Source organism: Ziziphus jujuba, chromosome 11 (genome assembly GCF_031755915.1).
Source record: "Ziziphus jujuba cultivar Dongzao chromosome 11, ASM3175591v1".
NCBI classification, from domain to species: Eukaryota; Viridiplantae; Streptophyta; class Magnoliopsida; order Rosales; family Rhamnaceae; genus Ziziphus; species Ziziphus jujuba.
In genome coordinates, this window is record NC_083389.1 from 13,000,134 (window position 1) to 13,026,354 (window position 26,221).

The window sequence follows — 26,221 nt, forward strand, 5'->3', positions numbered from 1 at the left end:
TTTTTACTCGATTAATTTTATTTATTTGCTAATTAATTGAGATAAATAAAATTTTATGGTTAAAAGGCTCAAATATATGTTAAATTCCTTTTATTTTAAAAATTATAGTTAGTAAAAACTGGTTTGTATATTAAGCATATTTTTAATACAATGTTTGTGATTTTTTTATTTTTTATTTATTTATGATGTATATGTTACTTTTTTAATTTTTTTGACAAAACAGTATTTATTATTAAAAGCAGTATATATTTTGTAGGTAAAAAAAAAGAAAAAAAAAAGAGACATTAATTAAAATGGATACACTAAATTCTCCACAACAATGTGTGGAAATTAATTAAAATGGATCAAAATTAATTTGTTCTCTGGCGTGTCATTTTCATAAATAAAAAATAAAAAATTAAATTAAATTAAAAAACAGCAACATCAGCAAAGAGAATGTCAAAAAACGCGGTTTTCCCCTATAGTTCCCGTTCCATCAAGGACAAAAGAGCTTATTATTATTATTATTATTATTATTATTTCTTTTATGCTGCAGCTGTTGATTTGGTATTGGTTTGTGCAAATGGAAAGCTAAAAGTTTGTTCACGCGTCAATACGATGTTGATGCTGCTGCTATAATATATATAATATATTAAAATCAACATTTCTTGATCTAAGCGTACGGACCCATGATAATAAAATCGTATATATGCATATATAAAATTTCATTTTATTAGATGGTGTTGGACTCGATTATCAGAATAAAAAATGAGTACATATAATTGTATATTGGTAGAATAAAATTTTTCGTTTGTATTTTTGTTTTCTGAATAAATTTTTCATGTATATATATATAAAATGGAATAATCAAAGAAGATGAAAAACGCCATGGATGTATATCATATATCATATATCAACATCAACATATGCAAGATTTGTATGGGTGATAAAGGAGTATCAAGTAATAATGAAGAGGAAATCAAATAGGGACCCAGTTATTCAATTTTGACATGGAGATGAGATTATGTGTGGGTGGTGCAACTTTTTGGAGGTGGTCATCGAGTAGTTAATTCAAAAAAGGCATGCGATTGATGCTCAATATAGATAATAATCCATGGAGGCTAGGTTGCTTTCATATGTGCTGTGGAACGCTGACATTTTATACTCCATCAGGCTTTTTCCATCTATTCCTCCTCTCATTTCTGTCTTTTCTCGTCAACTTGGATTCACCATTTATGTATTTTGATATTTTATCCTACACTTTGTATATAGAGTGTATAGATTTTACTTTACAAGATCATTTTTAACGAAAAATGTGGCTTATGGAAAACTAACATACCATATACATAATATGGATACTATTTTAAAAAATTATTTTATAATTGATAATTTGTGCTTATATCAAAAATAATAATTTGTGGAATAAATGCCAAACTAATATGTTTTTAAAGTTAATGTTTGCCAAACTAATATATTGTTAAAGTTAATGTTTAATTTTATAGAGGATTTCTTAGACTTTATTAATATTCCTTAAAAAAAAAAACAATTATTTTAAAAAGAAAAAGTAATAATTGAACATTTAGTTATTTAATAGTCTTTTTTATACATTATCATTTGAAAATGATTTTTAAATTTGATATCAATACATTGAACATTTATATTTTTTAAATATCTACATTACTAATTAATTTCTATGTTATATAAACATTAATTACATTTTATATTGTAGATGCTCTAATGCTGTAAATCATACTTAAGTGAACATTTTAAAATGATGAAAACTAAAAAATTTAAAATTATGGAGTGAATGAATGTTCTATATAGATCAAAATTGTATATAAATAAATAAACCGTACATGTTTTAAGATGCATAGAAAAATAATCATCACGTGGGAATGTAAGATTTAATTAGAAGGTCAAATGGTATTGTATATATTAGTGAATTGCCGCATATATTTGTCGAGGATAGACCAACATCAACATCTTCATAAATTATGATGGCTTTAGTTGCTGCCGGTTTGGATTTATTAATTAATAAGGGGTCTTACACTCTCTAAGCAACTTTTTGAACGTGGAGATATGAGACTTGTGAAAATCGTTGGGGTTTATATGTCCATAAATTTGCCCTTCAGCAATCATGTCTTTGTACACAGAAAAGTATAACAAATAAACAAATTTTGTTTTTTAATAAAAAACAAATAAATTAACAAGTTAATTAGATTTTCGATTCAGCCAAAAAAAGGGGGGTCCCATTTTATACATGTGGTTGTAGTTTTAGAATTTTTGTATATATTAATATATAATATATGTATGTGGGTGTGAAGCATGCACGTATTTTTAATTACCTATTCCAACAGCCAATTAAAATTTTATAGAAGGAATCATTATAATTTGAAAATTAACAAAAATTAACTAATTAAAATTCCAGAGGAAATAGCATACCCTCTTCTCTTATACAAAAATTTAAAAAAGCATGCGTTTTTCTCGCCTATTAACTAAAAGACAAAGAGTCGTATGCATCAACGTTACTTTGGATGTGAAATTGAATTAATTTGGATTTTTGAATTAGAAAGGATGAGATCAGTGCTGAGCAAATATCCTTCCCAGTGTATATATATATATATATATATAAAAATAAATTATAATAAGTGATTTATAGAAAAAAATTACGCGAGCAAGTCACTCATAGCTCTCAAGTCAACTAAATTCTATCAATATGATAATTATAAATATTATCCTGTATAATTTATTTATATAAATATCTCATCATATCCAAATTATATATATATATATATTTTTTTTTTGTGAATAAAAACTGTATAGATATATATATTTTGCCTCGGAATATCCTTCCTAATGTATATTGACTTATTTGCTTGACCAATTAATTAAAATGATTTTTTCGTAGAATTAATTAAATGGATTTTTTTATTCAAAAAAATAAAAGAATTTGAATAGGAAAATATTTATCATTGTACATGTTGCGCCAGTCAACATCCACCATATGGTGGGGTTTTTAAGAATCTTGACAATTTGAGAACATAGATTAACAATTTCTGCTTGACTAAGAAAAGTTGCTGATATATTATTATATACATATTCTTAGAGCAGGCCAAGAAAAAACTATCTACATTAGCTAGGTTTTAAAAGTATATGTTCCATGGTCTGTGGACCAAAAACCCTTTTATGATTGATATTCATGAAATTAATATAAAAAATATTTATATTCATGAAATAAATTGACTTTCCATATTTTATCTACCTTTCTGATTAGGTAACCACCTGTATTGAGTTTTTCTAATCAATTATCTTTTTCATGTTGGACCAGATTTTAATCTTTAATTTTTTTTTGGTTGTCAAATTAACTACAGAAATATTTGTAGGTTTTTTTTTATAAATAATAATAATAATAATAATAATAATTGAGACCCTATACTAAAAATTTTAATAGAGAATAGTATCATGAAATAGATTGTCGTATGAGATTGTCTCTAAAGAGGATATCCATTATTAGGAACACGTATGAGATTGTCTCTAAAGAGGATATCCATTATTAGGAACACTATAAAATGTTAGACTCAAATGTGAAGCAATGGAAGACTGTGATGCTTCACTTCATCGCTTGAAATGTTTTTTTACTTCTCGCCTAGACAAGTTCCCATAATGTGTTTAATTAGACCATTACCAAAAGAGATCAAAAAGTTATAATATGGGATTTATGAAATAACGCCTTAATAATATGTAAATATATAGAATAAAGTATTCTGTTGCAAAATTGAAAAAAAATAATAATAAAGAAAAAGAAGAAAAGAAAACAAAATTTTAAATTGAATATTCGGAGTACTCTCTCTCAAAAAAACAAAAAAGAAAATTGATTATCCTCAGCCACGTTATTTGGGTCACAGGCCTTACGCCCAGACCTGGGGATATGGACTACGTGTATTGGACCTTGGTTTAGGACCACACGGCCCTAGGTTGATGCAAAGGCTTTAGTGGCTTGGCAACTATATTTAGGGCCTTGAGTCACTGGCCCATAGGCTCCTATTAGGCCTGAACTTTTGTCCACGGGTCTCACACTGATCCACAGGCCTGGTCCATGGGTCTACAAGCAGCTGCAGGTCTTGCTGGTGTCGGTTTCTTCGCCGGCCTAGTTATTGTGAGGCCCTGCCTGGGGCTATGGGCTACGTGTATTTGAGCTTAAAAAAAAAAAAAAAAAATTCTTTTTCCCCAGAGTCGAAGGAGCGTTTATCTTTAATTTAATAAAAGTTTTTCTATTAAAAAAATATATATAGAGTGTACATATTCCTATCCAGATTTTTCAAATCCTCTCCGAAAAGAAGAACGTGAAGTTTTTTTTCCTTTCCACAGAGACCAGGAGATTGGATCTAGGGCTTAAGACCACATGATTGGCCCTGGGTTGGTGCAAAGGCTTTAGAGGATCTACAAGTATAGTTAGGGCCTTGTCTCACTGGCCCATAGGCTTCTATTAGGCCTGAGCTTTTGTCCACGGGCCTCACACTGATCCATATCTCTCATGTTCAGGATATGGAGCCAGCGTCGGTCGAGTATGAGCTGTTCGTAATTCTTGGCTTATAGGGGGCACCAGCAGCACTAAATTCGAAGTGAGAGCGCTGTCAGCTTCATGCTGCCGTTTCCCTACAGTGACATCGGATCCACAGGCTTGGTCCATGGGTCTACAAGCCTCTGTAGGTCTTGCTTGTGTTGGTTTCTTGGCCTGCCTAGTTATATCAGGCCCTACCCAAAACTTTGGTTGCCATTGCTAGTGGGCCCATTAATCAGAGACCAGTCCAATTGGGGCCCAGAGATTCGCTGGTACATTTTAGAGTGCATCTTAGGTGGCCCATGATCAAGCAGGCTCAGGAGCTTACGTGCGAAAATCATTTTTCAGATTATAATTAACAAACAAAATCTTTAAAAAATTTTGTTAAAATAAAAAAAAAATTTAAATCGTTTATTGTGCTATTACTAAATTTTTCAAGTCATTTTTGACCGGCCGCGGCTGGAAATGATAAATCTCTGTATCCGCTAAATATAACAGAAAAATGAATTAAAAAAAAAAGGAAAAAAAAAAAAAATCTGAGCCTAGATAGAAGGAATTCTGAAGCTGCACTTTTGCGAATGAAAGAAGTTGATCCTTTTGCGAGCGCTGCTTTGTCAAAATTCTGAACCGAAGAAAGAAAACATTTTGAAGCTCAAAAAAGCTCATGCAAGCTCTCCTCCTTCTTTCCGCCAAAACAGATGCTCTGTTTTCATCCCCTTCACACCTCACCGCCACTTCTGACCTCCCAACTTCATCAACCCCGAACTTTCCTATCCAAAACCACCACTTTTCCACTTCAATCGCCAATTTTCTCATGTTTTCCTCGTTTTCTCGAGGAAAACCTTTCTGGGTGTCGAAGATGTTTTCTTGGTTCTTTGTGTAGTACGAGTTCATCATGTTTCTCTTCGCCCGACGACGACATTGATGTGGAACTGGGCCGACTTCTGGCACTGTTGCCTGAAGAAATGAGGAAAAGAGTGAGCGAGCATCCAGAGCTTCACCAATTGATTGAAGTGGTTATGGACTTGGGTCGGAAGCCGTTGGCTCGGTTTCCCTCCGGTGACTTTGTTTTGTCGGATTTCCCCATCACGGTTCAGGACATTGAACATGCTACTTCTCAGGTAAAACTGGTGCTTTACCACGCCCTGTTTGATTATTGGATTCCGAGTTGTAAAGCTGTGGCTGATATTAATTGGTATAACTTGCCCAAAACATAAAAAGATTGGCTTAGTCGCTTATAGTCTAGAGTGGCATTATCTTTCAATTTATGCATTGTTAATAAATTGGTTGGGATTATTTTACTATCTTTTTTTTTTTGGCCAGAACTTATTTTTACTATCTAATTAGGGCCCAATTGGATTCTGTAATTCTTTGTGAGAGTATGATATTTCATGGTAGTTTACTTTCCAATTGTTTGGACATTTTTTGTGCTTTTATAATGCAGGTTGGTGATTTTGCCATTGATAACCGAGCAGGCATCAGCAGGACATTACACCGTATTAGTGCCATTAGGAATCGGAAAGGTTCCATTATTGGTTTAACTTGTCGTGTTGGTCGGGTAATATCTGGTAGTGCTAATTTGCTAAGAGATTTGGTTCAGGATGGGGCTTCTTTGTTGCTAATTGGACCTCCAGGTGTTGGAAAAACCACGATTATCAGGTTGGTCATTCCTTTAGTGATAGATTCGATGTGCTTGGATAGTCTGTACTTTGTTTATTTCATTTTTCCGCATTGAGTTTTTTCTAACAGAGTTGTTTAATGCATTGATAGCCTATGGGGTTCATCTGACCGATCAATATTACCTTTTAAAACTTTTCCACATGTATGTTTACTGTTTGTATGAAGTTCATAAATTTATGCATCTTCATTGTGAAAATTTTCAAATATCTTTACATTTTATCAATTTTAAAATGGAAGCATGGCCAAATTTTTTGTCATTTCCTATCTTTAGGGCATAAGATTTTAAAGGCCAAAAATGTTGTCCTTTTTAATTTGCTAAAAGATTTCAAATGGAGTTAAGTTCGCACACTTGTTATATTGTTTACAAGAAGGTGGATTTGTTGTTATCCTTTTTAAAATGCTCATCGATAAGCATACGGGTTGTTCTTCTTAATCTTAGTTTAGATTTTGTATTGTTTACTGCTCTGGGAGCTGTAGTTTTTTGACTGCTTGTGGATTATTTATCTATCTTTTGATTTGCAGGGAAATAGCTAGGATGCTTGCAAATGATTACAAAAAACGTGTTATGATTGTTGACACTTCTAATGAGATTGGTGGTGATGGTGATATACCTCATGCTGGAATTGGTAATGCTCGCCGGATGCAAGTTCCCAATTCTGATATGCAACATAAGGTCTGATGTGGAAGTCTGGGATATCAACTTATGCTCCTTGCGTACTTTATGGCTTTCTAATGTATACCAATTACTGGTTATGTGATTGTGGTTACTTCCCTTTTTTAATGACACTAGGAACTAACAGAGGGTCTTTCAAAGGCTAGGGTGAGCATGTGGTGAGTTGTACATTGAGCTTACACTAAGGAGATCATGAATACTTAACATAGGCTAGGCAACTAAATTGTTTCCTTTAGCTAGTTTATAAGGATGATGCTCTTCTTATCTTAAAATTTAAATGTCATGGGGATGGAAGTGTATATCAGGTTGAGAAAGAGGTACTAGTTATGGTACTTGTAAGGGCTTACACTTGGAAGAGTTTATGCGGCATGTTTTTGCCTCAAAGTTTTCAGCAGTGTGATAGTACTTTCTAATATTAGTTTTATAATTTATTGTATTCTCTAACCTACATTCTTTGTCTGGACTTCATTGTTTCCTTGATCGGAATAGCTAATACCAACTATGATAATAATGATGATTAAAAAGACACAATAAATCCCTTTTTTTCCTCCCCCCCTCACTTTCTGTTTGTTCTCTCATTTATTTAAGGTCTTTCAATTTGCTTATACTTATATTTATTCAGGTACTGATAGAAGCAGTCGAAAATCATATGCCACAAGTGATCGTAATTGATGAAATTGGTACAAAACTTGAAGCTATGGCTGCAAGCACGATTGCCCAACGCGGTATTCAGCTTGTTGCCACTGCTCACGGAGTGACAATTGAGAATTTGATAATGAATCCTTCATTAGAGATGCTTGTTGGAGGAGTACAGGTGAGATGCTAGCTATTAAGTTTATACTTCAGGGACTTGGTTTTAAAATGGGTTTGGTACATCTTGCATTATGAGAAACTTTAAATTAATAAAACACTGTGCTATTGAAGCCCTAATGGCATTGACATGAATTTGCAACTGTGGACAGTGGAATTAATGAAGGATATGGAGGTAACAATAGCATAATTGATAGACTAATTATTTTTCTAGAAATCATATTGTACATTTAAGAAACTCAATACTGACTTGAAAGATGAAGCTTTGACTTTGTGGCAAATGAATGATATGGAATGTACCAGCCGCTATAGGTAGTGTAGAATATAAAACATGATGAGTGTTAAGGAGGTTATACAAATCATCACCTTGCCCACTCCACAGCCATCCATTTTTATTCACTCATCTTTGTGGAGCTCGATTCTCAATTATAGATATCTAGATTTTGCTAAAGTGGTGGCAAGAAAACAGAAGCTTAATCATCACCCTAATTTTCTCTTTCATTTTTATTATCTATTAAAATACTAAATATACCTTTATTTCTTGATTCTTCAATTAAGCCTAGGATAATAAAATGTACCATCATTGTGGTTGGTTTAATACCGTCATTTATTAGAGTGTGACACTAGGTGATGAAGAGGCAAGCAGAAGGGGTGTCCAGAAGACAGTGCTGGAAAGGAAAGGACCTGCAACATTTAGTTGTGGGGTAGAAATAGTTTCAAAATCTGAGTTGCGAGTTCATCTTAGCTTAGAAAAAACAGTTGATGCTATTCTCTCAGGTATATTTTCATCGTACTCTAAAAAGAAAAAATCCTCGCCATTACGTTTCCCATTTCATTTTTCTGCAATTTGTTTGTCGTCACTCAGCAGCATGGTGAGACTTTGGCATATATGTTCTTATTGTTTGCTTCTGTTACTCTTTTTGTTGGTGAAGGTCGTTTCCCAAGTGTTGAAGTTCGTAAGATAAACTCTCAAGAGTCAGAAGAAATTGTACAAGGGGAACCTTTTATTTGTATATCCTCCGACTTGAAAAATGAAATAATGTTTGAAGATTCTCCAGAGTTGATTGAGAATGGAACTTTACATAATGAATATATTTCAGAGGTCTCACCAAAGAAGAGAGAAGATTCTAGCGAAGAAAGGATGCCTCTTCGCTTGTTTGTCTATGGAGTAAGTTATCACCACCTTGCACATTTTTGAATGTCTGCAGATAATATTGTCATCACGACTAGTGTAATTATCAATTCCTTTCAGAAATATTTGGTTTATGAGGTTGCTGGGAAAGGTCTCTTAGAGTTTTTAACTGTCAGTTGGCCACTTCCCCCTAATAATATTTCTTCTTTGAATGGGAGAAGTTATGTGTCATTTAATAGAGTAAAATGTGTTTTTTTTTTTTTGGGGGGGGGGGGGGGGGGGGGGGTGTTTGTGTCAAAGGCTATTATGTTCTTATCAAGGGAGGCATGTGAAATTATGTTCTTGTTATAATCCAATCGTGATATTAGCAATGGTTTGAATGCTTATGCTAAAGATGAAGGTGCCTCTTTCTCTGGTTAGATGAATGCTATTTACATCCTGCTTAAAGGTCAGTTACTCTTAATTGTCTGAGCTAGCATTATTCAGGAAAATAAATAAATGCAGTAACGTTAACATAGTTTTTACAAGAAAATTTTCAATTTAACTCATACGGTAGGCAGTTATTCTAGATTCTTGAGGCAAGTGTGATACAAGGGATCAGACAGTTGAAGATGGATGATACTGCTGTTCAGCTCACTGATAATATCAGCGAGGCAGATGCATTACTTGCATTGCAGTCCAAGCTCAAGAAGAATCCCGGGATCCAAGCAGCTGCAAAATCTCATGAAACACCTATTTATGTGACTAAGGTACTTGATGCAGATGCTTTCCTAGCCTTGACAACTCATCATCTTCAAAATTTTCACCATGGATCTTTGTCCCCCTTCAGACTAGCTCATTGGTACAAATAAGAAAGGCAATTCGGGCGTTAATGAGTGATCATGAAGAGGGTAAGGATTTTGGACCAGCAGACAAGATGAGATCATTGGAGAAGATTGATGCTTTAGAGGTAATGATGAATCTTTTATATTATTTTTGTTAGTCTGGTGCTTTTAGTAAGCAAATTAATCGCCACTGTCTTTACACTTTTTAAGTCTTTTGCAATCTGCATGTCAAGACCAGCTGTATGGATGATCTTCAAATTGAAACAATATCCAAATCTGCTCAAATTCTGGCCTAGACCATGCTGGTCCTTTGCGTGGCTCATCATGGTTCAATTTCTATTTTCTCTATGATAACATGTGCCTCAACATTAGCTACATGTCTAATACTGGTTTCAACAATATTTTTTAATCTTCTAGAAAATACATTTTTATCAGGACATAATTAAATTTTCAACTATGACAGAAGAATTTATTATGCAAAAATAAAATAAATAAATAAATAAATAAAAAGACAGGTTATGAATATGCAAGACATTTGGGCTTAATGTCTAGGGAATTTTCGTAGCGCTTCTGAAGTTTGAGATTGCACCGTGTCTTGTCTGTAAGGCCTTTTGCATTTTTTTTCCCCACCTACCAAATATATTCTTGATTACAAAAATGTGAAGCGGAAGGAAATGTTTGATGAGCAGAATTTTTCTGTCAATCTTGAACAGGCGGGATGAATTATATTTTGTTAATAATTGCATTTCACTCAATCAACTTGTATGACTTTTCATCACCATAAGGTAGTTCTCTCAATCTTAACAGGAAGCAAGAATAGCAATTGAACAGATAGTAATCCCAAAAGGAGAATCTGTGGAGCTACTGCCAAGGCCAACCCATATTATATCCATTCAGCTTGACCTTATTCAGAAATACCAACTGGAAGCAGAAAAATTTTGTTCAGAAGCAGGCGAACGTCTACGTGTCCTTCCTTTTCATTCTGCAGGAATGACAAAAGACAGCAAAACTAGCCAAACAGTTGGAGTTGATGGTGGTGTTGGTGATCTTTTGGATGCTAATGGGGACACAAATGGGTCACCTTACTGTGTGGACAGATTACCATTGCTGCCTGAGTAATCAGCATATTTTATGTATACAGGGCATTACTAACTTTTCATTTTTGAAATCCATATGGCAAATCTATTTCCAATTACTGTCTGAATAATTCTTTATTAGGATATCGTAGATAAAAACAATCACAGAGTTTTTATTTCTTGAAATTGAATACAGAAACCTTGCTAGCTTAGAATGTATCTATTCATGTAATGCAATTAGACGTTGTAACATGTTGTATTAAATTGTGTTCATGTCAGTATCATACCGTGTTTATGTGAAATTTCTAATCTAACACAATTGCTTAGATTTTCGTGTGGAAATAAATATATTTGAATTTATTTGTTGAATTATTATATGAATCATCATTCGATCCGTTAACCTATTAAAAATTTACATTTGAATTAAGTTTCATATATACAATAAAATATATAGGTTTCAAAGAATAAAACATATACTATTTAAAATATTGCAAATATATTTGTTTGTTTTTAGATTTTTAAAAAATTAAATTAAAAAAGAACATATTTATACATGTTTAAAATAATTTTTTTTTTTAAATATTACAAAAACTTGTTTAATGAGTTTATCATATTTATCATGTTTTATCTATTATATTCTAATAATTTATTGAGTTTTTTTAAATGATATTGACAAGTATCTGGTATGATATTGCCAATCTATACTTGTAAATTACCATACATATTTGTATCGTGTTATGTATCATATGACATTTTGCCAAGTATAAACAGTTTTGACATAACTAGCACAACAAATAAATAGTTTCCTGTAGAATTCTATAGGTCTATCCTTTCATAATAGGCAATAGATGCAATTGATGTACGTGGAAGTTCGAATTTGATCTTTTATTTGGTTTAGTTAATCTTTTGGAATTTATGAAAGGTCACAGGAACTAGTGGAATAAAGTACCCTATTGTTATTATTGTAATGTATAAATATAATTACTCAATATAGTAATACAAGATTGATGAGCCAAGCAACTTTGAGCATATTGACTGATGGATCATGCGTGGAATGCCAAACTATAGCTACAAAAGCACCTTTAGATGTTGTTCTTTTATATTGACTGATCCATAAATTTATGATATTAGGTTGCGTTAGTTTCTGATAAAACTAATACCAAGATTAATTTATTATAGAGAAAGCAGTGAGCTAATTTTTAAGAGCCACTAACTATCCGAATAACTGGATTAAGAAAGTCAAATCCTTTAAAAATTAGTTTCTGCTTAATCAAACGATCACTATGACAGACATATTAGTTGTATCTTTCTGTTTCTCTTGGTGGCCATAATTTCATGCATTTTTATATTTTCATTGTCTAGCAGATTCGAATCCCGATAACAGATTCGAATGCTGACGTACACAAGTGAATTTAAAAAGAAAACGTCAAGGCACATAAAGATCATAGATTAGAACGTGATGAGCGCATTACTGAAGCCAGATTAGCTTATTTTAGTAGAGGAAACTGGAACAAGAATGTGGAGATTATTTATTCTTATTGCGTTTCCTTTATATGTAATTTTATTTTTATTAGATCCTGTGATATTTTCTTACTTGAGTTTAGATCATCATTGAACTTTAATAGAAAAATCATAAATTTAAGTGGAAAAAAATTAAAAAATAAAAATAAAAATGCCTAAGAAGCATACGAGGCTTATCCTTCACATGAGAGAGATAAACTTCATGAATCGTTTATAGAATCAAAGTTCTACTCTTCATTTCCAAAATTCCTTTTGTTTTGGAGACGAGGAACTCACGTTCTAGGTAACTAGTGAAATTTATAAAATGGAAGGAAGAAGTTTGAATAATATATTGTAATTTGGGTTTTATGTACCGTACTCAATATATATATATATATATATATGTGCGTATGTGTAGCTTTCAATATATCAGTCCCGCAGTACTTACAGGGGCGATGTCGCCTTGTCTTTCATGGGCAACAGACACTTTTGATGCCTCGAGTTTCGTATTGTCATTTAACTTATCAAACTCTTGACGCTCAGCATTCAGCATATTGGCTTGAGCTGCACTTCTATTCTAACAGCAGTCTGGCATCTTAGAGGTGGTTTTCTTTAACCATATTGTCTTGTCCCCAGTAAAATAGTTTGTCAATTGAGCCAAAATCGACCTATGAATGTTTGTCACCTACAACAATTGGACAGACATCGGCTATTGTAATAAAATTATTCAATATATATACAAAATTGATACAAAACGTCATAAAGATTTTACAGTAAAAACAATCTACATGGTAAACTACGGTATCTAAATAATAATACATTAATAACATGTATTTTGATCTTTTTTTTTTTAATATAAAACCTAAGTGGAGAAATAACAATTCATTAGATTTATATAGGATCTATGGTAATTGTTATAAAAGGTTAATTAAATATTTTTTTAAATTTGATTGATAATTTATTTTTCTATGTGGCAATCAAATTGTAGGACTTGTCATGTAGGTAACAAATTAATTATGCTTTTAATTAGGTATATGTTCCAACGTTATCACACTTTGTGTGGGTATCGGACTGCTGATCTATATATCTTATTGCTAGTTAAGGTAGATTTTATTTTACTAAGATAAAGTGGATTTTATTTGAATCTAGTCACCGTGCGTGTGTGTGTGTGTGTGTATTTTTTCCTTGAATGCATAAGATTAATTGAGTTATACGTATATGATATAACATAGTTTACCTATAGGATATACATTTTTTCCTTCAATGTATAAGATTAATTGAGTTATACATATGTGATATAATATGGTTTACATATAGGATATACATTCTCATTGCATGTTATCCAATGATATTTTCTCCTTCTCTCAATACAGCTGCTCCAATACATTATTGGAGAAGAATCGGAAGGCACTAGCTAGCTAGCAAAAGGAGCAGCTCCTCCATGATTAACAACATGCAGGGTTGTGATTTATATCATCATTCACTTTGATTTTATTAGATGAACCATATTAGAAATTTTGCTTTGAGACTGGATTACAATTCCAACGACTTTTAGATTGCCTTCGTATTAACATCAAGTCTCAATGCATTTACATACATACGTATATATATATATATATATTTTATTGGGCGTAGTGATTCAAGTTATGCTGGGCACAGAAAACTGCCAGCACAACCTAGGGGAGTATGCCCAATAGAATAAAATCAAATATATATAGATATATATACTGTACATTTTGTGGTAGAATTAGATGAACAATGTTTCAGCCAAAAAAAAAAAAATTGATGGACAATGATTCAGCTAGCTAGCATCCTAATTAGTTGTTGCTTTCCTTATGCTACAAGCCTATAAGAAGAAAAGTCAAAAGAAAATTAATTGCTCATCGAAAAAGGACAAAGAGTAGTGAGCTGTCAGAAGATCCTGATTGCTAGATGATGGAATGTATATACTTCTGTTTTTCTTTGATTAACTGGAGATTAATTATATATATATATATATATATATAATTAAGACCATTCCATGCATGCATATTTTATATATATATATATATATGAACATATATAATGAATAACTCAAGTGTTTTTGGTTGGGTGATTCAGTAGTTTTGTCCAAATGTTGCAGAACAATATATGAAACGGATTGTGATAGTGCAGTTGATGTGGATTTTTATCTTTATGTCTAAAGGTGCTGAGGCTGCTGGTATATCTAGATTTGCGAACAAGTTAGGTCAGAAATTTGTTAAGCTAGCTAGATTCTACCTAGGTTTAGGTATTACAGCATCTGAGCGTCACCCTAATTCTTGAGAGTTCTGATAAAGCACTGGTCCATACGACCACAACATGCTTCATAAGTAAAGGTATTGTAAAAGTATAAAGTCAGCAGTCCACTAAAATCATGCTGATTCATATAATATCATATATATATATAGATATATATTGATAATTTGTTACACTAGTTGTAGAACAAGAATTTTGAAACAAGAATATCTTCATTTGAGGGGCAGAAAAAAACTTATGCTTAATCAACGAATTAATGGTGTACATTAATCCACCAGCTAGAAATAATCCAATTGCCTCCAACGAAATCAAATATTTATTCCTATCTGGACCAAAAAGCAATATTGGCATGCAACTAATGTGTTGTTTTTGTGTGTGTGTGTGTGTATATATACTATAAATATATACATGTTCTATTAATAGTAAGTCTCATAAGGTACCAGCATTGATCAGATCTTTGCTGACTTTCACAATGGCCTCCCTCAAATTCTGGTTCTGTCTCCTCCTGGTGCTGCTTTCATTTTCAATTTCTGAAACTGTTTCTCCAGGAATGTTATCAAACAAGATCAAAAGGGCATTGATGGTGGAGACTGCTAGAGAAGCGTTGAAGGCAAGCAGTGACGGACAACGAGTTGGAAAGCCATTTGACTCCAAGCGATTGAGTCCTGGAGGACCTAATCCTTTCCATCAGTAGTCTTTTTGGTTCATGTGGTTACGTTCAATCTATTACCAAGAGCTATGAATAAAAGTGTTTTTTTTCCCTGAAATATTAACCAAAATATAAGAATGACTACAGATTTGTTGTTGTAATAACAATCATAATAAGAATAACTACAGATTTGTTGTTGTAATAACAATCTCTGTTCATGTTGTTGTATTACTTCAAGAATAAGCAATCATTTATGTTCATATATATATATTGGTAATACTGTTAAGCTTATTGCTTCATGCAAATAAGTGAATGAAAATAATCACGCATTGAATTCAATTCCTTAGAAACCATACTACAACATTTCACAATATTATAACGGACCAAATATTTGCTTCTCTTTCAAAAATTTTAAATTAAAAAATTCTCTTAGAAACTTTGGCCAGCCCATGTTGGCATGCTGTTATGGGCTCAAAGATCATATATCACCAGGTGCTTCAAAATTTTTAGAGCATCATATTCAAATATGGGCAAATCATAACATCTAGATGCAACACAACTTGTCCACTCAGTGGTAGAAAATTTTCATTTCTTACATTATCCTTCCCAAATAATTACAATGAGATCACAAATATCTTTTGTTACCGTTGGTGGTAATAAATAATGAAATTAATATCTTTTAATTTTTTGGTTTTGAAAATTCTACTTATAAAGGATCGTACATACTTGAGCTTAATTTTTAGATTGGAGTATTTCTCAATTATACATTGGATTCTTTATTCTATAACATAATCAATTTGTTGAACGAAACAAAAGACATAATCAATTTGTACATTCTTTAATCATCTTCTTCTTCTTTTTTTTTTATTTTTTATTTTTGTGTGTGTGTGTGTAACGATACACCTATCAATCTTTAGATGAACATATATATAGAAAATTTTTACGGTGAATATGGTCCGCATATGAACCATGAATATTGACGACGATTTCTAAAAAAATCGTCTCAATACTCTTTCTATGTAATAGTATCGATGATGATTTTTTAAAAAACTGTAGTCAATATTTATGGTCTGTATGCTGACCGTATGTATCATAGATGGACTATATATATATATATATATATATAAAGATGAGAATATTACCATTGAAGCCCTATGATGTGTGTGTGTGTATAATGATCATGCAAGGATGGTTTGCAAGATGTTAGTGTTTTTAGCTTTTTAAATAATATTTTTGCTTAAAACTCAAGTTAATTACTTCTTTCACATTCTCCACTGCATTGTTACTAGAGATATATCAAACATGTTTCAGCACATTAGAGACTTCACAAAAATGAAAAAAGTGTATTCAAGTTATCAACACAACAATGAAAAAGTGAGCTCCAACCCTTCATATTAGCACACAACTTAGTTTTCAAAAAAAAAAAGAAGTCCGTAAATTGACAATCTGCGGACTGTATGTACACCGAAACACCACTGTATATAGATATATAGATATAAATATTTTGTGCGGGACATGCATTGTCTAATCTAATCACACAAGTTTATACATTTTTTTATTTTTGGTTGGCATAGTGTTTCAATTCTTTTAGAATAAAATAATATTTTTAGACCTTAAAAATGAAGGACAAAATACTTTTTCTTGGCATGGAGTCTCAACTCTTTAAAAGATAAGCTTTTTTAATTTCCATCCTGAAACTAACGACCGAGGTGATGCTGACAAACTATAACCTTTTAAGAAGATCGATTTGAAAGTTGTACAGTGACATTGAGAGCATGTATTTAATTACCCAATCAAACAAGTCTTTTGAGTGTGTGGGAAATCAGTGGCCTCACAATTTCATGGTTGTCAATAAATATAAATAAATAATATATATCTTTTAATTTTTGCCCGTGGCTTAGAGGAAAATGGGATTTCCACCCCATGCATTAATTTCGCACCTACCTAGATTAATTGGAAAATGACTCAAAAACTTTTGGTTATAAGCTAATTGCCATCGCTGTCCCAAAAAGTAGTTTATCCAAGACCTTAATTTGTTAAAGGGTTTCAAATGACTGCTTTTTTTTTTTTTTTTCCTTTTTTTTTCTTTTTTCAATAAATTAAAAGAGTTGTAGTACTAGCAACTTAATTATTCGATACCATTAATTTTTAAAGTTAATTAATTAAAGAGCTTCGTACGTAAATTATGAGAGTTGATTTTGACATAGAGAAAAAGAAAGAAAGTATAATTGTTTAATTTGTCACACTTATCACCACCACCTTATATGGATTTAGTTTGCAGGCTCCAAATTAATAATATACTGATCATGAACAAAGCTTTAAGTTAATTGTTTGACTTCCATTCGACAAACTTTTCGGTGATCCTATGATTCTAAATATATGTCCACGGTAGTTAAATTGTCGTTTCTCTTTTTTCTCATTTCATTTTTATTAAAATTGATTGATAAATCTTGTCGTTTTGTAATATATATGGTTTGCAAATGTGATATGTACATTTTTTTTTTGAAGCAGTACATATAAATAATATAGAGAAAAAATATACAGAAAAACATAATTTATTACTAATAAAATCTATATATTATAAGGCAATTTTAAAAATTATCAATTACATAGTTTACTTTTAATATTTTAGTATAAAAAATAATAAAATTAAATGCTTTAATTAAAATTTACTCCATAAACTAGTAATCATCATTAATAATAATAAATAATAAAATTTTTTAACGTTGGAAGCAGGGGATTACAATTAATGGTTTCAAATTATTAACATTCACAAATTATCTAAATATCAACACAATAAAGGCCGCTTCAAAAAGAAAAAAAGAAAAAAAAGAATAAACGCTTTAAAACCTGATAAAATATACGGTTGGTAAGTAAACCATTGAGCATTTTCTTCTTCTTCTTCTCTCTCTCTTTTTTTTTTTTAATTTTTTTAAAAAAATCTTCTTCGTAATCATAAAATTTATATATAATAATTGATTTTGATTTCACGATTAGTGATCTATTGAAAATAATTCAATTAATTTTTTCACTGGTTGCTTTTTTTTAACAAAAAAAAATTGTATAGAGTATTCCTTAGTAATTTTTTTAAAAAAATCAATTTTAATAATATATATAATATAATATATACTTTTTCTGGTATCGGAGTTGGGGAATTTAAACTGGAGTTATTATTAATTATATATATTAGTTTTATCAAAATAGGTTTATTGAGCTAAAAAAACACATTATAGAAGAGTACAGCTTGAAGAATATTTCATGATAATACATTACTGCCTTCTAATATATTTAATGGGCCATCAAAAAAATCTTCTTAAAATGTAACAAAAATATATATATTTTCTTAAAAGACAAGTGTATTAAAACAAAAAAAAACAAAAAAAAAATTGCTTTACTTTTTCCTGAGGAAACAAAAATAAAAATTAAGCTTTTTTTTAAATACTGACATTACATTAAAGAAATATATAAAAAAAAGGCTTGTAAAGATCAATAATTTTTTTTTTCTGGCTATATACTGTATTTTCCCTCCAAATTAAATAATTAAATTACAATGAAATTAAATGAATTCAGAAGTAGTAATAAAAGATTTAAAAAACATAGAAATTGAATTTTGTCCTCTTTTTTTTTTAAAAAAAAAAAATTGGGAAGGTAGAGTTTGGTTCTAGACTTGATCTAATCTCTAGGGCTAATGTTGTCAAAATGTCAATTCTAAGTAGCCAAAATGATTGACCAACTTCAAAATGCACCTTTTTTTACCTCCTTAGATTAGAAATGCAATGATTAAACAAAAAAAATAAATAAAAAAAAAAATTCATGAGATTATTTAGTGGCAAAAGGCGCTGGCCGCCTTTAACACTCGGAATGATTAGTGGAAAAACCACGTGAAACCCTTTTTTTTTTTATTATTGTTATTGAATTAGTCACTGTAAACCATCTTGTATAGGTATTGGGACTATCGAAATGCTTGCCTCGAAAAGCACTTATAAGTAAAGCTAATGGATTAGCCAAGTCAAACACTATAGACATGCATTAAGGTAATGTTTACGATTAACTACTGCTTGTGTGGATGTGGATGATTAATTGGCCTAGCAACTGGATGATCCTAACCATCTTTTTATTATTATTTTATTAATTAATCTTTTATTAATTATTTGCCTCCTTTTAGTTTTGGTGGCCTACTTTTCTATTCCATTTTATTAGTTAATTAATTTTTAATATTACTAGTACAGCAGTACCGACGCTTTAAAAGAATAACATTATACTAAAAACACATATTTGAAAAATTATTTAGTACCTGTGACTTGATAATTACGTAAGCGAATCACAAGTAGCACGCCATATATATATATATATATTTATTTATTTTGTAATCATTCTCGTATAATATATAATATATATAATCATAATACATTATGTAATTATAATAAATGATGTTAAATATAATTTATAATAATTAATTATATTTAAAAATTTATTATTAAAAAATATATTTGGATTATTTTTTTTAATCTATGCTATAAAAGTTTGTTAAAAATTATAAATTTACTTCTATATATAATATCATTCAATTATGAAATTCAAATTCAAAAATTATCAATATAAATTACTTATATAATTTTTTTCTTCTATAAAATCTTTTTATCTATAATGTAACCATAATGGATAATGTTAAATATAATATAATAATAAATAATTATATTTAAAAATTTATTTAAAATTTTTATTGCTAATAAGTATATTTGGATTTTTTTTTCAATCTATACTATAAAAGTTTTTTAAAAATTATAAATTTGACTTCTATATATGATATATTTAATTATAAAATTTAAATTCAAAAATTACCTATATAAATGACTTATATAATTTTTTCTATCTATGGAATTTTTCTATTTGATTTTTCCATCTATGGAATTTAAATTTAAATTCAAATGCATTTATAAAATTTAATTTAAATTTAAATGTACTTAAATAATATTTTTCATCTATAGAATTCAAATTCTAATTCAAATATATTTTTTAGTCCTTTACAAATAATTAATTTATATATATATATATATTAAATACCCATAATGTAATTTAATTATTTATTATTATCATTATTATTATTATTATTATTATTATTTATCCTATAAATATATTTTTATCTTATAAGATAGATTATTAGAAAAATGTTTACCTATTTAATTTTTCCATTTATAAAATTCAAATTCAAATCCAAATGTATTTATATGATTTAATTCAAATTCAAATATATTTCCATCTATGGGATTAAAATTAAAATTCAAATATATTTTTTGATCTTTTCTAAATAATTAATTTTTTTATGTTAAATCCTTATATTTAATTTGATTAGATAACAAATTCAATTTAAATGAAATAATAGCATCCTCTATATCTCTTCCATTATTTAATATATATATATATATACATATATACTTATATAATATTTTTAATTTAAGGGATCTTTCTTTTATATATATTTTAAAATATTTTTGATAAAATAATTATTTTCATTAAATTTTATAACTCATTATTTTTATTTATAGTTATTTATACCATATATAAAATATTTTATCTTACAAATATTAGTCAAACCCTGTACAAATATATATATTTATGATTAATAAAATCATGCCTTAATATATTTTTAAAAAATCTTTAATTTTTAATATTAAATATTATATATTAAATAAAATTATAGATAATTATTAATTTTTCAATTTAAATTTAAATTTAATAATTATCATTTCAGATCAAATTTATCTTTTTTTATATTTACGAATATATTAATATAATTATAAAAAAAATAATTCAATAGTAGAATAATTATTTAATAATATTATTATTCTTGTTAATAAGATAAAAATGGGATAGCAATTAAGATTCAAGATTGAATAAGATCACAAAAAATTAACTCAATCATAATCAAAAATCAAATTAATGGTTATTAGTCTTGTACAATTTTCAAATCAAATCTTGATAATGCCCATACATTATAGAAATTTCAAAAAATCAAGATTAAATTTTTCCTTTTTAGTTTTATTAAGATTGTCGAATTTTTTAAACAATTTTATTTTTGAATTTTAATTATTTATGATTCTTTAGGAAGGAAATAAAATGAGTATAAAAAAATATATGATGATGATTTTAAGATTATAGAATTTTTAAGGTAAATTTATTTTTAAATTTTAATTTTTTAAATATTTTTGAAGGGAATAGAATAAACATTAGGATAACACGTGACAACAATTTTTGCTGATTTTTTTATTTTTATATATTATATATATGCATATATTTATGCCATAATTCCATTATAATATATATTAAGCCATATATATATATATATATTAGGTCATCTAATATTAGATAATATATATTTATAATTTCATTAAAATATATGTATATATATTAGGACATATATATGTATAATTGTCTTATAATATATATATGTATATTGATTAGACTATAATTAAGCTATAAATATATATTTTTGGTAAATAAGATAAAATTAAATATTTTATTTATTTTTAATTTGTTTCAAAATTATTATCATATTTAATTTTATTAATTGTTTGATAGTTATAGATATTTATATCAAAAACTAATTTTATATATTTGGTTATATTCATAAAAAATAAGATAAAAGATATGCTAAAACGTGATGAATATATTTCTTCTTTTATATATTATATAGATATAGATATATAAATATATATTTATTTTTTGCTAAGAAAACAATATGTGTATATATATATATCTACATATATACCACTAAAATACAGAAAAATGTAAAAGTATTAAGCATTTATTACAGTGCCTGATATAATTAATAATATATGTATTAATATATATTATACATATATTACATAGTACAAAATTTATTTTCACGTTGCATTTGTAACTGCTCAAAATCCTACATAAAGTACTTTTCTCTTCCCCAAAAGGTATATTTTGAGCTGTATTTCAAGCAATCAAAAAGAGTTTTCAACTATTTAAGCAAAAACCCAAAAAATAAAAATAAAAATAAAAATAAAAAAAATAAAAAACCTACATTGCGTGATTCATTATGAACTTTTCAGTAAGCAAATCAAATATCAAAATCTGAAAGTTAAATTGTTAATTAATTGGCCACATATCATGTAAAAGTTTATTTTATACTTTTTAAAACAAAAAAATAAAGTTAATTTTTGAACAAAATATATATATATATATATAAATATAATGATTATAAAACAGTTTTTTCTGTAGATGGTTAAACTAAATCGGAGTCTTCCAAAATTAAAGTTGGTAGGTCGTCTAGGCTAAAAATTTATTAATTAATTAAAAAATTAATTGCAAGTTAATATTTTTAACTTTTTAAATTTTATAATTAAAATTAAAATTTTTTAATTTATTGCAAATTAAATTTTATTTAACTGTTAAATATAGAATTTAATTACCATTTTATATAAATGATATTAAATTGTATCAATTTTAAAATTAAAATTTATTAAAGTGTAAAATATATATTAAATATATTTATAAAATTTTTTAGTTTGATATCTTTTATTTTTTTAAAAAATTAAAATATATTATCTAATTGATATTAAACTATATCAAATTTTAAATTAAATAATATTAAAATTATAGATTTTTAAATTAATTTTAAAATTTTATATTTTATTATTTTATAGTTTGAAATTTGATTTAATTTAATATAAATATCACAACTATTGATCAAGTTCTATCAATTAAAAATTAAAAATATAATAAGTTAAAAAAATTAATTAAATTACTAAATTAAAAAAATTAGTTTGTAAATTATAAAACTCTCAAATAAAGATAAAAGAGTATTAAAATACAATCAACTCTTAATTTAAATAAAACATTAACACGGACATGTAAAACAAAAACAGTAAAATATATAGTCAAAGGTCAAAATCCAGTAGTGGTAGAGGTCGATGCTATGTCTAAGCCTGCAGGCTTTAGAATTAAATATTTCATACTTTACGTTTTGAGTCATGCTACACGTGCACCGGGCCCAGTCACTTTTAATAACTTTTTAGGTTCTGGTCGACACTAAAACCTCAGCTAATTCATTTTTCTCATCAATAACGACAAAATTGGTTCTCATCTTGTAGCACTTCCAAATTCAAACCTTAAAAAAACGAAAAAAGTGCAAACCTTAAAATAAAAAATTGGGTTTTTTCACTCTGCTTCTGACGTCATCAATCAGGTCATATGCAATACAATATGTATATCTAAGTGATTATACATGTAATAATCACTATATCTACATGTAAATATTATATATATACACTTTTCAATCATTTAATAAGAAAAAAAACTTCTTTTTCTTTCAACCCTTAAATATTCATACTGCATCCTTAAACGCTGCCTCCTTTTCTTTTTTTTTTTGGTAATAGCATTGTCAAACGCTTCCGTAAAGAGAAATTGTTATCTTGTGGATAAATATTCTAGATGAAAATTTGGGTGGATTTAAGTTCCTTTGATAATATAATTGGTTTTTATTTTCTATTTTCTATTTTTTAATTTAATTGTAAATAATTTTTTTACATTAAGTGTTAGCTAATAATTAGATATTTTAAATAATTATTATTTTAAAAAAATCTAATACAATTTGAAATTGTATTCAATTTTAATGTTTATAAATATATATATATATATATATATATAAATATATTTAAGTTTGCAGTTAATTTAGATGTCTAATATTTATAAAATAAAATTAGATGCTTAGTAAATTCTAATTATAATTAACTAACAGTTAACATAAATAAATAACAAATAATTAGGTAAAAAAATAAAAATATGAAAAAATAAAACTAAAAACCAATCAAATGTAGCTATATTACACTATGATATTGGCAGTTCAAAAATGAAAAGTCCATACATACAGCCTCAAAAAGATCAATTTTTATTGTCATTGTTATTATTTTTAATAAATTTGTTAAGTAATTTTTGTATCATTCACCACGTTTGGAAGGATTAGCTCTGATGGATTTATAATGACTATAATGAGAGCAAAACAGAGACATGAAATTAAGCAATCCAAAAGAAGATTAGCAGGAACTGGGCTCCATTAAGAATGTCGAAAGTTCAATATTGTACTTAGCCAGTGGCCTGATATAATCACAAAAAGGTATATACAAAGAGAAGGTGTTTCAGCAAGAAATTGGGTTCTTCTAAGTTCTAACAAAGGGTGAAGAAACAGAAAGAAACAGAGGGAAACAGAGAAGAATGGAGAGAGAAACAGAGACGAAGACAGAGACGAAGACAGAGACAGAAAGTACATTCAGAGCAGAACAAGAATTTTCTGTTTTCATAACCATTCGTGGATGAGATTTCCATCACTTTCTAAGAGGCTGCAATCTGCAATGAGATTGTGTTTCGTCCAATTTCTTAAGCTAATATTGGACGAGACAGAAAAAGACAGAAAAATGGTGGTTATTAGCATAAGATTCAGGTGCAAACTAGAAGCCGACAAACAAAACGAACAGGATTTTTTACTTTTGTTGTTGTGGCGGCTACTATGACATATACATTGATAGAAATAGAAAAGGTAGTAATAGTGACCCTATAGATTGTAGTAGTGCATGCTTCTTAGGAAAAGTTCCAGAGAAAAGCAAGCTTTCCCATGGGTTTTGTCTTTACCTCTATGACCAAAATAACTTATGGCATGCTTCAAAAGGCCAAAGCCACTGTTTGTGTTTGGCCCCAAATTAACTCAATTTTTAACAAGTGTTTACCCAAAAAAAAAAAAAGAAAAAAAAAAGACTCAGTTTTTTAGCTAGTTGAAATTGTAATATAGGACTTAGATACTCTCAACCCTATATTTAAGGGATTCTTGGTATCTTTTTTTTTCCTTTAGGTAGAAGTAACTTATCCTTTTTGGTGGGTCATCATTTTTGTTTTGAAAGCTCAAAAAGGGTAGTCTCCGAAAAAGCGAAAAATAGGCATGAGAGAAAGTTAAGCTGAGAAATATGCATTTTTGTTCTTTTTCCATGGTCAATATTAAAGCTGAAAATTTTGTCCAAATCTCACTAGTTGACCAATATGCCATTTTTTATATCAAAAAACAATACCATTTTTTTTTTTTTTTTTTGAGATTTAGATTTGGAGGAAGGAATGATGTAACTTCATTAGAGAATCCTTCAAATAAAATTAAACTCTCCTACTTTTTGTCTTTTCCACATGGGAGGCTGATGTGTATATATACCGAACTCTCCTACTTCTTCTATGCATTACCCATCTCGCTAGCAAACCCCAAATATTGCAGCTGAGACCCGACTGTTTTCTTTCTTTTTTTAACAATGGCTGGCCTCAGATTCTGCTTGTGTCTTTTCCTAGTACTCCTTTCATTTCCAAGTTCCGAAAGTATTCGTTCTCCGGCTGTATTGTCGGGAAAGAGCAACAAGAACCCGAATCCAAACCCACCACCACTGCCGATGGAGATTGCGAAACAAGTGTTTAAGGCAAGCATTGAAAGACATGGTGGAATGCCTTTTGAGTCCAAGAGAAAGAGTCCAGGAGGACCTGATTCGTACCATCACTAGTGATACTGCGGGGAAGAAAATGGCTCACCACTTTGGCCACCTCCAATCTCCAAACTAGTCTCCCTCTCTCTCTCTTTTTTTATTATAATTATGGAGATTCCGGCAGAACCTGTCATTCAGGTTTTTGTGAGCCATTATACCGCCAGATAGCGACGGATTTTTCTGATTATGTATCTATAAACTTATTGTACAACAATAAAATAATTCACCAATACCATGTAATTTTGTTGGTGACTAATTATTGATACTTATATATATATATAGTTATTCCCATAATGGAATAGAACTTAATAAAGCTTACAAATTTTAAATAAACCAAACTGGGTAACCTTGTAATGATATAAAACTATATCATAATATATGTGGTTGAGGAATTTAAATACTATATCCCAGTTTTTCCTTTTTTTTTTTAAGATCAATTAAATACTATATCCCTTGAATATATATATTCATAAGCAATTAATGGCACTAAGTTGTCGAAACTGAGAAACTTTTGAGAATTAT

General features: G+C 28.9%; 1 protein-coding gene across 1 annotated transcript; it reads left to right on the top strand.

Annotated features, from left to right (window-relative positions):
- The first annotated feature begins 4,981 nt into the window (after positions 1 to 4,981).
- LOC107432459 (protein SEEDLING PLASTID DEVELOPMENT 1) lies at positions 4,982 to 11,019 on the top strand. The gene is made up of 9 exons (XM_016043609.4): positions 4,982 to 5,661; positions 5,985 to 6,199; positions 6,743 to 6,893; positions 7,516 to 7,707; positions 8,318 to 8,480; positions 8,636 to 8,871; positions 9,405 to 9,584; positions 9,665 to 9,784; positions 10,467 to 11,019. Exons 1-9 carry the CDS (start codon positions 5,239 to 5,241, stop codon positions 10,776 to 10,778), a joined length of 1,992 nt encoding a protein of 663 aa, XP_015899095.3. The 5' UTR covers positions 4,982 to 5,238; the 3' UTR covers positions 10,779 to 11,019.
- The last annotated feature ends 15,202 nt before the right edge of the window (positions 11,020 to 26,221 follow it).

Coding starts and splice junctions, on each gene's coding strand:
- LOC107432459 (XM_016043609.4), top strand. CDS start 5,239: ATGCTCTGTTTTCATCCCCTTCACACCTCACCGCCACTTCTGACCTCC. Junction 6,200..6,742: donor GGAAAAACCACGATTATCAG/GTTGGTCATTCC, acceptor TTTGATTTGCAG/GGAAATAGCTAGGATGCTTG. Junction 9,585..9,664: donor CACCTATTTATGTGACTAAG/GTACTTGATGCA, acceptor GTCCCCCTTCAG/ACTAGCTCATTGGTACAAAT.